At 37.8% G+C, this 15,322-nt stretch overlaps 1 protein-coding gene across 4 annotated transcripts in view; it reads right to left on the bottom strand.

The window, feature by feature from the left end:
• LOC124798396 (GATOR complex protein Iml1) overlaps window positions 1-15,322 on the bottom strand; it is a 547,410-nt gene that overhangs the window by 76,871 nt on the left and 455,217 nt on the right. For all 4 annotated transcript variants that reach the window (XM_047262170.1, XM_047262989.1, XM_047263070.1 and 1 more), the window contains one exon: window positions 7,092-7,260. In XM_047262170.1, the coding sequence (XP_047118126.1) occupies window positions 7,092-7,260 (169 nt within the window). The remainder of the gene's footprint in view (window positions 1-7,091; window positions 7,261-15,322) is intronic.

The following is a 15,322-nucleotide window of genomic DNA, read 5'->3' as shown; positions in this document are numbered from 1 at the left end:
TTACGGAGATGATAGATAAACTCCAGTGGAAGACTCTGCAGGAGAGACGCTCAGTAACTCGGTACGGGCTTTTGTTGAAGTTTCGAGAACATACCTTCACCGAGGAGTCAAGCAATATACTGCTTCCTCCTACGTATATCTCGCGAAGAGACCATGAGGATAAAATCAGAGAGATTAGAGCCCACACAGAGGCATACCAACAATCCTTCTTTCCATGAACAATACGAGACTGGAATAGAAGGGAGAACTGATAGAGGTACTCAAGGTACCCTCCGCCTCACACCGTCAGGTGGCTTGCGGAGTATGGATGTAGATGTAGATGTAGAAGATGAAGAGAGAACTGATGAAAATCCTTTGCAGGTACCAAGTGATGATTTTGATATAACTTCTACTTCAAGTATAAATCAGTGTAATGTATTACAGTTGCACAATGTTGCGTAACTCAAGTCATCTGTTTCCAGGTATGGTGAAAGAAGAGTATTACACCATTTACAGTGAGCCTGGTGGAAGGTATCTGTGCCATTTTACTCTAGAGGAAGACTTAACAAAAATGAAACCTGGTGAAGTTATTGTTAAGCATCTTGTGTATTTTTTAAATAAAAACAACACTGATAAAAGTTTGCAGACTATTGGTGGTAAGTCAAGTAATTTCGACACTAGTTGGAAAGGAGGAGTCATGTGTTGGGCTGAGACAAAGTTGAATAGTAAACGCATAGTTGGTTTGTTCTCCTCATATTAATGAGCCACCTTTGTGCCACCTGATCCAACTTTTGGATTGGAAAACTTTGTCTAACAACAAGTGGAGTGGTATGATTTGTAACATGCTTATTAGTGAAACATGAAATCAGTTTCTCATTTGTCAGAATAGCCTTTCCAGAGCCTTTGGTTCCACTGAGTGACAATTTTGCCAAAAATCTCTCTACAAATCACTTTTATGGTTACAGGATAACTCACACTATGAGGGCAGGTGCTCTTCCAAATAATCTGGCATCATTAGAAATTGATCCTGGAAGCTCACGAGTTTCAAAACACCGTCTTAAAGGTAACACATTGGGACGTTACATCTGCTTATTGAATATATTGCTGACATTTACTGTCCCAGCTGGTTTACAATCAAATTGAAATTCTATTGGGTGGAATGGACCCCAACACATTTTTTATCAATCCCAGAAGAAGGCAGTAGCAGATATTGTTTTGCCAACAAGTCAATGTTCACCATGGTTTTCATGTAGTGAAGTGGTGCTTCAACCACTTTTATGCTCAGAAGACCAAGAAGAAAAGACAGCAGGGGCCGAGAAGATATCTAAATTGAGGAATGAAGATAATGATACACCAGGAGATCTACCTGTTTGGTCTAGGAAAATACCTGCAATAAATCAAAATGCAACTTCACTTTTGAAACTGACAGAACGGTCAGAAAAAGTATATGAACCTCCACTTAACTGTGAGCTCAAAATATGAAAGAAGAAAGTTTGTTCAAGACACAGGGCAAGTTAAACAGTTCCATGTCATGGATAGTCCATACAGTAACAGAGTAACAGAAGCTTGTGGCAAAATGTATACTCATGACAAACGAGAAAGACACATTAGAAGCCAGGGGCCAGGATCCAAGCAGAAGTATGCTGTCTAGAAATTTACTGAAACATGATTCGATGAATATTGTTGGTTGAAGCTTTTTACATTTTTTGCAATGTGTTTTCAGTGTTTGATAATAGAAACCGAATATAAAGAAAATTGTTTGTGTTCATTAAACCACTATTTGTGCAAATTTTGGAGGAGTTTACATGCCCTTCTGTCAGAAATTTCAATACACATTACAATCAAGAGAAAATTTACCAAGCTAAATGCATATCATTAAAGAAAAACCTTTTAATTTAGGATATCACACGTCAAAAGCCACATTTTTGATACCCCCTCATTCACAAAAATCATGAAATCTTATTTTTGCCCTCTAAAATGACACACCCTAGTGTTCTGTGTAGTTGTGAGTGCTATATGTCGGAGCTCAGCGAATTCGAATGTGGTTAAATTGTTGGTGCTCGTACAGCGAGTGCTTCTGTAACCAAGATAGCCAAAGTGTTCTGTGTTTCAAGAGAGTTATATCACATAAAGGGAAAGCAGAAAAACATTATCAACTAAGTCACAACATGGATGAAAGAGTATGCTTAGTGCTCATGACGAACAGTCACTGAAGAGGACTGTGAATGAGAGGAAGATAGCTGCAAAAGACACTGGAGAAGTTAATGTCACACTCGTAACCCCTGTCAGCACCAAACCAACATGAAGGGAGCTCCGGGAGGGGATTGCAGGGTGAGCTGGAATTTCAAAACCACTGATCATTGATGCAAATGCCCTTAACAGGAAAACGTGGTGCCAAAACCACTAATCATGGACTATAAAGCAATAGAAGAATGTCGTTTGGTTTGATGAGTGTTGTTTCACACTGTTTCCAACCTCTAGCCACGTTTATAACCCAAGAGTGAAATACAGCAGGGTCGGTGATGATTTGGACAGCCATATTATGGTACTCTACAAGGTCGCAATGCTGCCAAGGATTATGTGACCATTTTGTCTGATTGGTTCCATCCACTGTTGCAATATTAGTTATCCAATGGTGATTCTGTGTTTCAAGGTGACAGCGCCCCTGTTCACACAGTGTGCTTTGTCCAGGACTTGCTTTATGAGTTGGTGTGTCTCCCCTGTCCACCACTATCATCGGAATCCAATATTACTGAGCCTTGAAGAGAAGAGTGCATGATCACTATTCACTTCCATCATTGTAATCTGAACTTGCCACTATTTTGCAAGAAGACTGGTATAAAATTCCCTTGAAAACCAAAATAGGACCTGTATTTCCCTTCTGAGATGACTGGAAGTTTTCCTACAACTTTTTATGCACAGTGATGTGCTGTGAATCTGATGTTTCCATATTTTTTCTCACCACCTGTATTTTCATTAAATCCAGTGGAATGTTAAATTTAATTCCCACTTCAAAGTTAAACCATGTAAAATGATTGAGAAGAAATTTCAGATGGTGGTGGTGGTGGTGGTGGTGGTGGTGGTGGCGGCGGCCATGAGTATAGTAGCCCATACAGTGACACACTCAGGTAGAAACTGTTTTGATGCTCAAACTTTAAATTATGTAATTTTCAGTGCAATAGGGTCTAAAGCTGAGTTGAATTTTTTCAACGAGTTCATGATGTCTTCAACTGCCATTCTCTTTATTTCACGTAGAATTGTACAATTTTGGCCTTAGGCCATTTTCAAGTATTTTATGGATGAAAATATGAGTGAGACAATTCATAAGTTGTTTTGGGTGCAATGTGTAACTCTCTATGCCTTAGCATCCAGGTACCAGAAGATTACGTAATGCAAGGAGAGTAGAAAATAGACAAGTTGTTTATTTAATGGCAAACGTTACCTTATAAAGCTACTTCATTTTGACCGAACATTTCTATTTTTGATAAGACTATTGTTGCTTAAGGAATTTCCCAGGCAATTAACAGAGGTGGAATTTATATTAAAAAAGTTAACATTTTTACCGCATTGTAGAATAAGTGATGGAATAAAGACAAATACTGAAAACAAAAAGTCAGTGGCAGACATTCCAGTTCAAAGTGATAAAAACCAGTTAGAATCTCTGTGTGCTGAATGATGTCTAGAGAAGGTTCAATTTCAAGTGGAACTTTTTAACTTATAAAAATTGTGTGCCAAACCAGTATTCAGTTTTAATATGTTAGAAAGTTTCAAAATAGAACACACACTGCTTCACAGTGAAAGTTTCATTCTTCATTTCAGATTATTTAAACAATGTGCATTTGAGTTATTTGAGGAAAAGGACTATCGATCAGTTACGGCTCTTGCTTAGCCAAAAAGTCTTTGAAGATATTAAGAGGAGTTATGACAAAAATTTTTCCTCTAATCAGTTATAATGTACCATCCTGCCCTGGTGTGGCTAACAGTAAATATTGTACAGGAAGTCCATTGCTTAAAATGAGGAATTGGGTGATTTTTGAAGAACACATGACTGCGTTTTTCCTGATCAGTATGCCTGTTCACATTGGCCAAGGAAATAATCATGCTTGTTGATCCTGATCTTTAATATTTTAAAGTTAATTTTCTTCGATGTGAATGACATAAAATTATTGAGGATGTAATGAGGTCTGTCAGTTTGATGGCAGTTGTTAACTTTCTCACAAGAGAGACAATGAACTATAAATGCCTAATTAACAAAATTATTAGAATGAAATTTTCACTCTACAGTGGAGCGTATGCTGATATAAAACTTCCTGGCTGATTAAAACTGTGTGCTCGACTGGGACTCAAACATGGGACCTCTGCCTTTGTGCGCCTACCACAGTTGATGATGATGATGTTTGTTTGTTGGGCACTCAACACTGTGGTCATCAGCAGCTGTATAAGTGCCAAATCTTTCCTTTTCCAGTCTCAGTGCTTCCTGAATGATGATGAGAAGAACACAAACACCCAGTCCCTGGGTGAAGAAAATCCCTGACCCCGCCAAGAATTGAAACCAGGACCGCATGATCCAGAGATAGCAACACTAGTCACTAGTCCACAAACTGCAGGCCACCTACCCAAGCATGACTTGTGACCCATCCTCAAAGCTTTACTTCTGCCAGTAACTCTTTTCCTACCTTACAAACTTCACAGAAGCTCTCCCACACACCAAAGCTTCTGTGAAGTTTGGAAGGTAGAATATGAGGTATTGACAGAAGTAAAAGGGCTTTGAGGACTGGTCCTGAGTCTTGCTGGAGTAGCTCAGTGGTAGAGCAAAGGTCCTGCTTCAAAGTCTCAGTCTGGCACACAGTTTAATCTGCTGGGAAGTAATAATATTTTTGCTTACAACAGCAGAGTTACCAGGATAATGGCCAAATAATATTTATGAAGTCTTTCTGACCATGGTGGGGAGCTGTAAAAAGTATGTGATGATAGTCTTGGTGAGAACAAAGTAATTCAAATCACTAGATCATTTGGATTAATTAAGGATTCAAACCTATAGGTCTTAAGCATTTATTTGCAACACATCCAATTACACTCAAAAAATCTCACAACAAATGTAAAAAATAAACTTAACTGTTTCCTGGATGAATTTATTAGCCTGCCTGAACCAGATTTCTTAAGAGGATGTGTAAAAGTACCAAGAGAGCAACAGTAAAAAGACAGTGGCTTACAACACACATCAAAAGGTCTTGTAATACAAAGAGAATTCTTTACACCTCACTTGTAACTATTAATGAACCTCAGCATAGGCAGCACTACAAATTATACTGCAGCAATATTATGAATGTGTTTCAAAAATTCAAAGGCGTATTCAGTAAATCTGAAATTGACAAGTCAAATAATAAAATAAAAACAACCTTTAAGGTGATAAAAAGTTGACCACATAAATGACAAAGAACTGCAACAACATATGTGTGTCACAATGACAGCACAGTAGGTGAAAAGGAAACTGATACTAATATCTTTAGTAACAGTTTTTATCAGAAGCTGAAAAGTTGTAAAGTGTCTGTGGCTGAGACCATGAACCCTCAGCGAAGAATTGTGCAGATCAAAATCAACCAGATAGAGGTACCCCTGTCAGGACAAATTGAACTGAGGTTACCCAAGAAACATAAAGCAAAAACTTCAATGAAGTGGACCAAATTCTCTGCAATATATTAATGACCTAGTAAAATATAGTACTGCCATGAACAGGTTTAAATCGTTGTGGAAAAGAGTTGATAAAGCAGGGTTTTCCAGCTACTACTCTACTTTACCACTTACAAGACTAGAAAAGACTCTATGCACATGAACTATGCATCATTGTAATAACCACAAACATTCTTAGCTACAGTCAAGTCTGGGTTCCAGAAAATAATTTCAACTGAACAGGCAGTAGTGCTGTTTGTTAACTAAGTTGATAAATCAATAAACAATTAAATGCCACAGGTTGGAGTTTTATGTAATCTTTTTAGAGATTCCAAATGGGGTGGCCCACAAAATTTTACACAGGAAGGTAGAGCATTATGGCTCAAGCGAAGAAGTAGTGATTTGGTTCAGATACTATCTAGAGGACAGAAAGCAGACTGTAGTACTGAGTAATTCAGATATGACACTCAGATGTTTAAACTAAACAGCATAAAATTTTAGGTTCACTGGGGTTCTGTGCTCAGATCTATACTATTTCTGAAAAGCCAATCTGAATTATTCCAAAATGGAGGGTTTACACCTCTGATTATGTAAGAAATAGAGTTCAGTATCAATCACTATTCAAGCTATTGCATCGATTTATAACACTGATGAATCAAAACTGCCAACTTTGGCTATTTCCAACAAATGCAGCGTAAGGTATTATCATACTTTGGGAAAACCAGTAACAAGCAAATAAAGTATTTATCATACAATAGATTACCACTAGAAACATGAGTAAGAGTCCATTCTAGACAAACTTCTAGGTACTCCATCAAACAACTGGTGATCCTCAACAATTGGCAAGAACGCAGGTTAGCATGAATAGAGTATACCATGATCAAGATACAAGAAATAAACAAAGGAGTAACAAAGCATCCCAGGATGCCCTATCATTTAAATTTGTGTGCTCTTGCTGTGCACTGGATGGGTCAGAGCAACCAATAGCCTGGATCAACTATAAAACAGTTAACTGACTGAAACTAGTATGGAAATAAAAGGTTATTTGGAAACAGTAGCTTGTAGTGGCGTTTGCACCAAGATGTCATTCATTAACAAAGGTATATAATGCAGAACCAGTTCATGTCACATCATTCATAGTTGCCCTTAGTACAGAAAAACATCTTTATCTTTTCCAATACCACTTCCTAAAGGACTTATTGAAGTGTGATTAAATTTGTGTTTTATAATAAGAGTATGGTAGTTGAAAATTTTTATCACCCTTTATGTGTAAAGCCCTGCATATGAATTACACTGTAAGCCTTAGAACTTGCTGCAAAAGATGTTTAATGCAATTACATGACTCAGTTGACAACCTGTCAATATATTCATGTTATGGATCCACACTGAAATAAAACAGCAGCAACACATGTAATTACCATCAAAATGAAATATAATCTTACCTTCAAATAAGAAGTTTCTACTACCCAATAAGCATTCTGTATTAAGAGTTACAAATATTGGACCCCTTAAAGGATCAGACTTGTCAGTGAAGGGAAGAGAAATAGTATCAGCTGGTATTGGTACCATTTGAAATCCGCAAGTTGGTGCTTTTCGAGACCATCCTTGAATCTGAAATAAATGTTTCAAGCATCATATTTTAAAAAAAGGTTAATGTTTCTATAACATGTAGAAATAGCAACTGACCATCATACAGATAATATTTAATAACTGTCTTAAAACAAAAATATTTATTTATTTGTGATTAATGGACTATAATATGGACAACAAAAATGCTTTTATCAAGCAGCAGTTGAAGGAAACACACAACAAGAAGTACACACGCAAGTTTTTATAACCAGGGACTGCTTCTTTGGGTCTGTAGAAAGGAAACATTTCAAACAACCCAGGACTAAGCTATGATGAATAAACTGCAAATAATCTGTACAGACTGCACATCCCTTGTTCTAGTGCCCTCAACACCAGGCCCTTTGCCCCCAAAACAACAACCACAATTCACAACACTACTCCTACACTAAAATAAATATTGATCATAAGGCTCTTCATAGTTTAAAACTAACTGAAGAAACTAGAGCTTCCTGCATTATACTACACCTCAACTCAATCACACATTTAATTTATTATATTTATATTTGAAGGGCAGGCAGGATAAAAGGAATACGTCCACTTTTAAAAAATTTTCAGGAGAGCAGAAACAATGATTTGAAACAAAATAACTTTTGTCTTTCATAATTTATTTTTAATTTTTCTTAGTTATTTAGTAGTTTTAAGTATATACATTTACAATTTGTAATAAAAAGTACAGTAAAAATAAGGCTATTAGGTATTTTTTCCTCCAAAAATAGTCTGAAGTACAAAGTTTTGTGGGAAAAAGGTGATTAGTCCACAGGACTTATCCCTCTATTTGCAAAATAATAATACTTCAAACAATGTTTATTTTTTATTTTTTTCACATAGTATTTCAGTTTAATCAACTTTCAACTGTTACAAGTTAAGAAGTTATAGAAACTACAATTAGAGAATGTTGCCTTCCTGCCTAATTGTGTTGAAGGTTTTCAAAGAAGATCCTAGCTTTAGGTTCGCAGAATTTGGCCAAACTCTGTAGCTCTTTATATTTTACTGCACTTATTGGAATGAGCCCTCAAATAAAAAGACAAGTGATTAAGAATCTAATTTTTTTCTTTAATGAAATTTAAAAAAAGGGTCCAATGAAAATAACTTACTATCATAGGAGAGGCCTGGTAGAATGAATTCTTCATTTTGTGGTGGCCAATTGTTCCTTTTCACAATGACTGCTTTTTCTTTTCACAATGACTGCTTTTTCCCACGCTCCATTGTATGTGATCCAGTAAAGAATGTCTTCAGTGGTGTTGTTGGTCCTTACCTCTCGTATTGGCCGAATTGGAAGATTCCTCTTTGCGTAGAGTGGAGTTAGGTGTTCTGTCCATTTCCAAAAAATGTTTTGCCCAACAATCTGATCACTGTTTTGGGCATTTTCTGTTATAAGTTGAACTACAAAGGGTGAAGGTTTTCGCCGAGCTGCTTCAAAGTGTTCCTTCCAAGCTTCAGGTGTCTCAAGCCAAGCTTTTGGGTTTGTCTGTCACAGTCTAAGTAGCTGTGGTCACGGACTGGATAAGAGAGTAATTTTGGTAAAGCGCATCTCATGGTGGAGCCAATAATGCATAAAACGTAATATGGTGAAATTCTTATTTTGGCCACCACATGCGTCACAAAAGAAGTGTATTTCCTTGATTTCTAGTCGCAGGTGATTATAAAATAAGTCGTGTAGAAGAGAGCACACATCATTGTAGTAGCGGTAGGACACCTTCACTCCTTGATTTTGTTCCTTAAACAATTCAAACATTCTTTTTACATTCAAATCTTGTTGCAGGTAAGTCTGTTTGGAATCTTTCAAACCATAATGATTGTTCCTGGAAGTAAATGATTTAATGTGGTTTCTGATTAAATTTACTACATCATCCTTAATCTTGTGAGGCCTAACATCGTGCTTTCCTTGTTTGCTTTTTGTACAAAATCCACTGCCAGACCAGTGCAAACATGTTCTACTCGTTTTTTCCCTATTCCATGAAAAGAACAAAAAGCCTTTCTGCAAATGTCATACTCTGCTGCCTGGCCCTCATCATTTTTACCATGGACTCTGTATTTAAAAGTGGCCGAATTACTTCTAGCCTCTGCTGCTGGTTTCCGATTATGTTGACGCTGTACAGGAAGAACAGATATAAAGCCGTTAATGTAAGTGTCTTGCTCGTCTTTACTTTCCATGAGATTAAACTGTTGAAGTATCAAATGTTTTACTAAATTTGGTACCACTTCAAAACATCAAAGTCGACATTCACAACATTGGCCAAGAACATGAGTTATTAGATTAATTTTTTTCCTTACAGCTGACATTCTACCACTCACTTTTCTTTTTTTCGTCCCTGAACTTCTTAGAAACTCATCAGAATCATTCTCCATTGTTTGTGAACCCTGCAGACTTGTCAACTGTTTTAGCACTGCACTGTGATGCACTAAAAACAAACTAAGAGCCACAAATTTTGCGCATTAAACTCCACTTACCCGAGTTTAGCAGCACGAACTGCAATGAACACACACTACTGTACACTAACTATCGGAGCTTCTTATTCACTCACGTCTTGTTGCGAGACTGAAGACAATATTGTGGGCCAATCTAGAAACAAGTCTAGAAATGCCTATGAGTCATGGTTCATGGCACAACAAGTGCTGAGACTGATCCCAGTCTTCATGCAATTCCCATGAATCTTTGGAATGAACCGTTTTATTGTGATGTTTAAAGCTTTCCCGGCGTACTTATTGTTCCATAAAAACATGGGAGAACTGCCGGATATCAGTAACGTCCTGCCACGATATTTCTGTGGAAATAAGATTGTCTGACAACGAGACTCTCATCAATCGAGATAACAGTTATCAGCTAAACTCTGCTTGGAATCCTGTTATAGAGAAACTTCATAGTCAACGTAGTTATCTGCATAAAGATGGAAATCGACCTGATACCGATACGCCAGGCTTTCACAGTGGAGGGTGCGAGGCGCAGCGCACGGAGCCGTTATGAACGCGCACGCTGAGCAGCGCATGCGCAATGTCACCTCAGTACGGCTTTAAATAGCGGAGCTCAGCACGTACTCGCCAGTACTACTACAGTGGCACTCACCCGAAGATGGCCAGAAGACTCTGCGCCGAAATATCGTGGCAGGACGTTACTGATATCCGGCAGTTCTCCCGTGTTTTTATGGAACAACCCTTTTATTGCTCAAATGGAACGGACTGATCTCCTTTATCCCCGAATAGAGTATTCTTGTTTTTTTTTAATTTTAGAAGGATCAGTTCCATTTATCCCGCAACCAACAACACCATTCGAAAGCCATTGGTTCAACGTATAGTTGGGCATAAAAACATCTGTTTAGAGAATTGATGGACTTATCCCTTTTATCCCCCCAGCCCTTCATTTATTCTTATTCATTCAAATCTCGTTCGTGCATTTGCTTCTTATAGGGAATTAGCAACTTTTCAGCTCAACAGATTAAAAGGCAATGAGTGGGCTTAATCAAAGTTACTTGTTCAGTGCCTTGTAATACATTGCACTAGACAAAATGCAGCCCCACTGTGAATTCTGTTCTCGAACACAGGATGAGTTGGTTGACATTCATAAGCAGTTGGAAATCACCCTGACTACTGTCAAACAATTGATAGCTGCTGCGAACAGGTGTGTTGGAAGAGGTACCTGAAGTACTACCCTCTTCCGTGGATCCTGCCTCCTCTGCAGAAAGTACAGAATCTGTCATTACTTATCCACTTGGCGGTGAGTGGTGTGTCATTGGCAGATGTAGGCATACTGTACAGGGTGGCAGGGACCAGAGAGGACTCAGGGTGCTGTACCGATCCCCTTAACCGAGAAGTTCAAGGTGCTGTCTGTTTGTCGAGTGTCAGGAGGAGGCAAATGCAAAACGGTCTGTGCCTATTAATCATCAGAAGTTCAAATGTATAGTGAATGATGGTACTGCTTAGGGAAATGGCAGCAAGGAACAGGAATGGACACCAGGTGCACTCAACGTACATGACTAGGGGCCTCATTCAACATGTTGAAAAGGCTATACCAGCAGCCACTGAGGGAAAAGGGTGCAACCAACTGTGGATTGTGGTGCACATTGGAACAAATGAGGCCTGTCATCTGGGCCCTGAGGTCATTCTTGGATCACTCCAGCGAATGACAGAGAAAGTTGAAAAGACCAACCTTGCCTGTGGAGTTTCAACGAAGCTCACAATTTGCAGCGTTGTCCCCAGAACAGATCTTGGCTGTTTGGTTCTGAGTCAAGTGGAATGATTGAATCAGAGACTTCGAAAGTTATGTGCCAAGTTAGGCTGTGACTTCCTGGACTTGCATCACAGCGTTGAGGAATGTAGGGTTACTCTAAATTGGTTAGGTGTGCACTACACATCAGAGGCTGCTGTACTTTTCGCATCATAAGAATAAACCTGATGTAAACAAACACAAACACAATGATTGGTCAGCAGATGTAGGTCTCATACACTGATGTTGTTCTGCTGCTGAAAGTAGGTCCAACTTAAGTATTAGACATCTTATTGCTGTCACTGTAAAAGAACCTTTAGCACATTCTCACATATTAACAGCCATCAACATTTCTCTAAATCATACTTTAGCTAAGTAATTTTTATTTAAAAAATTGTGTACAATCACAGTCTCTGTAAACACTACTTGTGCTCCGATTGTCTTGTGTTAGTACATATTGTCAAAATGGATGACATTGCTTCCTGCTTTGTAGTGAAATACGTGTGCGGAACACCATTAATGGTGAGAAACAAGTTGTTCTTAATGTGTTTCTCGAGTTTACTGAGAAAAACCAGGTTTTATGTTTATCGAGAAACAGTATGTTAAGAATATAGGGCAAGGTACTGTAATTATATGCGTGGTGCAAATGGTAGTATCATAGAATGGCAGTCGTTTACGCTCGTGGGTGGCGGTCCAAAACACGTTGTTGTCTGTAATTTTTTTTCCCCCCCACTTTGAACACCTAAATAATTTAAATATGAAATTCATGAAATATATGTTATAACTATCATTTTTCAAGAAGAGATATGTCTTCTAGTTTCTAATTATCTATCACACAGAAAATTCAGGTTTTCTTTGCAAACATACATTCTAAAGTATCAATATTTTATAAAAGATCATTAAAGATTGTCAAAGTTAAGAAAATATTACACAATTAAATGTTTTGAAGACAAATCAAAAATCAAATACTCTTTATCTGAATATGCCCTTTGTTGTGTAGGGCAGATTTGGTCTCACATGAGCCAGAATGATAAGCATCGCAGAAACATGGAAACCAATATTTGTGGCATTGAACACACTGTAGAAATGCTGCATTTTTACAGTTGTAACCATAAAACTGCAATCTGAACCCAATAGAATTGATCTGGAGCCAAGTTAGAGAGATTTGTTGGAAGAAATAACAAGACATTTAAGCTGCCAAATGTACTGGGATTAATGCAAGAAGCTTTGACATGTCACTGCCAAATGATGGTGAAATACAGAACAGTAAGTTACAAAAGAGGAGGAGGAAATGTGGATTTTTGGTGGCATGGGATTCTGTTGCTGATTGCCTTGTTATCAATGTAGCAGTACCAAAATGTACTGTATCACTTGGAATCTGATATGGAAGGAGGTCAGAGATTACCAGACGACTAACTGCGATACCTTCAGTGGCTTCAATATTTAACTACATGGGAAATCAGCAGTGCACTTTTATGCCACATATAGCTCATGCAGAAAAATTACCCTTGGTAAAGTCAGGAATTTTCAACAGTCTTGTGTTTAATTACAATACTATTTTAGCTAAAACTGTTAACTCAGATGTCATGTTTCCCATCTAGTAACCTAAGAAGTGTATCGCGTGAGTTTTTCCATATATTATTTCCTTCTGTTTAAAAATTAAATGACATTCAAAGCTATATTGTTCTCTGCTCGTCTCCTTTGCATTTCAATGGACTTGAGCAATTCTAGCAGGACAATGCGGAACACTCTTCTGAGTATAAACACTTCCACTGGCCACCAAACTCCCTAGACATGAATATTATTGAGCATATCTGAGATGCCTTTCAACTTGCTGTTCAGAAGAGATCTCCACTCCCTCATATTCTTATGGATTTGTGGACAGCCCTCCAGCACTACTTCAGACATTAGTCGAGCCCATGCCACATGGTGTTGCAGCACTTCTACATGCTCGCGGGGGCTCTACATTATATTACGCAGGTGTACCAGTTTCTTTGGCTCTTTGGTGTATTTAACAAATGTGATATACAAAGATGTTTAAAAGGGATGGAAGGGTGATCTACTATGCGGCAGAAGATACTTGCCCCATTTTTAAATGCCATTCTTATTTTCTTAATATTACTATCACCTTTTCAGAAAACTCTGTGACTTGTTCTTCAAATAAAAATGTGAAAATTTGTTGCACTCCCCACACCCTCCAAAAAAATTAATTAATTAATAAAAATTAAGAGCTTTTTAGCTTCAAAATGAAGGTTTAAGACCTGGAATGTCAGGCTATCAGCAAGCTCATTCATAAAAATATATACACAGTGAACACAACCACCCACATTATATACCTTCTTTACAAGCACTTTCTTCATCTACATCTGCAAATACATCTATATCTATGTTCTGCAAATCACTGTGAGGCAAATGGCAGAAGGTCCATCTCATTGTACCAGTTATTAAGATTTCTTCCTCTTCCATTCATGTATGGAGTGTGGGAAGAATGATTGTTTGAATGCCTCAGTGCATGCAGTAATTATTCTAATCTTATCCCCACGATCTCTATGTGAGCGATAGGTAGGAGTTTGTAGTATATTCCTAGAGTAATCATTTAAACATGGTTCTTGAAACTTTGTTAATAGATTTTCTCAGGACAGTTCAAGGGTCTTCCACTTCAATTTCTTCATTATCTCTGTGACACTCTCCTATGCATTAAACAAACCTGTGACTATTCGTGCTACCCTTACCTGTATACGTTAAATATCCGCCATTAGTCCTATCTGGTATGGGTCCCACACACTTCAGCAGCATTGTAGAACCAGTCACACACGTGATTTGTCAGCAATCTCCTTTGTTAATTGATTGCTCTAACCCAGTATACTATTAGTAAATTCAAGTCTGACACCTGCTTTGCCCATGACTGAACCTATGTCATCATTCCAATCTATATTCCTACAAAATGTTACATCCAGGTCTTGTAAGAGTTGGTTGTTTCCTAGAGCAATTCACTGATATTATAGTCATAGGACATTGTGTTTTTCCGTTTTGTAAAGTGCACAATTTTATATTTCTGAACATGAAATGCGTGTCATTCGGCATCTCTCTATCTATAGCTGTACACTTTGTTTTACACCTATTTTGCCATAGTCTCTGTTTCTTTAGAAATTTCTTTACAATGATTGTATACCATGGAGCTTCCATCCCATTATGAACTGTTGTACAGGGTACATATCTATCCAGTGCAAGGTCAACTATTCTTTCATACTTGAGCCATAGTTCCTTTACATCCTCCTGCTCCGTGTTGAAAGTTTTAAATTCCTCACTGAGGTATGACACTACTGATTTTTTATCTACTTTACTGAACATATATATCATTCTGCTTGTTTCAGTTGTCCTTTGTACTTTGGTTATCATTGTTGTCACAACTGCATAATGGTCACTGATACCAGTTACAATACAGACATCCTCAAAGACTTCGGGTCTACTTATTGTCATCAGATCCAATGTGTTTCCATCATGAGTTGGATTCCTAACTAAATGTTCTAGGTAGTTTTCAGAGAAGGCATTTAGTAAAGTTTCACAGAATGTGACTGTCATGGCCCACCACTAACAAAAATGTAAATTTCAGGTAAGGTCTCTAGTAAAGTTTCACAGGATGTTTTGTCACACCCCCCACTAACACAATTGTAATTTTCCCAATTAATTGTTGGAGGATTGAAGTCTCCACCGATGATTACAGTGTGACTAGGGAACTTACGTAGAAGTGATCTGAGGTTTTCTCTAAAGTTTTTGGTACATCAGGAGATGATTATGGTGGGCAATAGAAAAATTCAGTTGTCATTTTATGCCCACACCTGA

Source organism: Schistocerca piceifrons, chromosome 1, assembly GCF_021461385.2.
Source record: "Schistocerca piceifrons isolate TAMUIC-IGC-003096 chromosome 1, iqSchPice1.1, whole genome shotgun sequence".
Taxonomy (NCBI): domain Eukaryota; kingdom Metazoa; phylum Arthropoda; class Insecta; order Orthoptera; family Acrididae; genus Schistocerca; species Schistocerca piceifrons.
The sequence above is the reverse complement of the archived record's forward strand: the minus strand, read 5'-3'. Positions and strand labels throughout refer to the sequence as shown.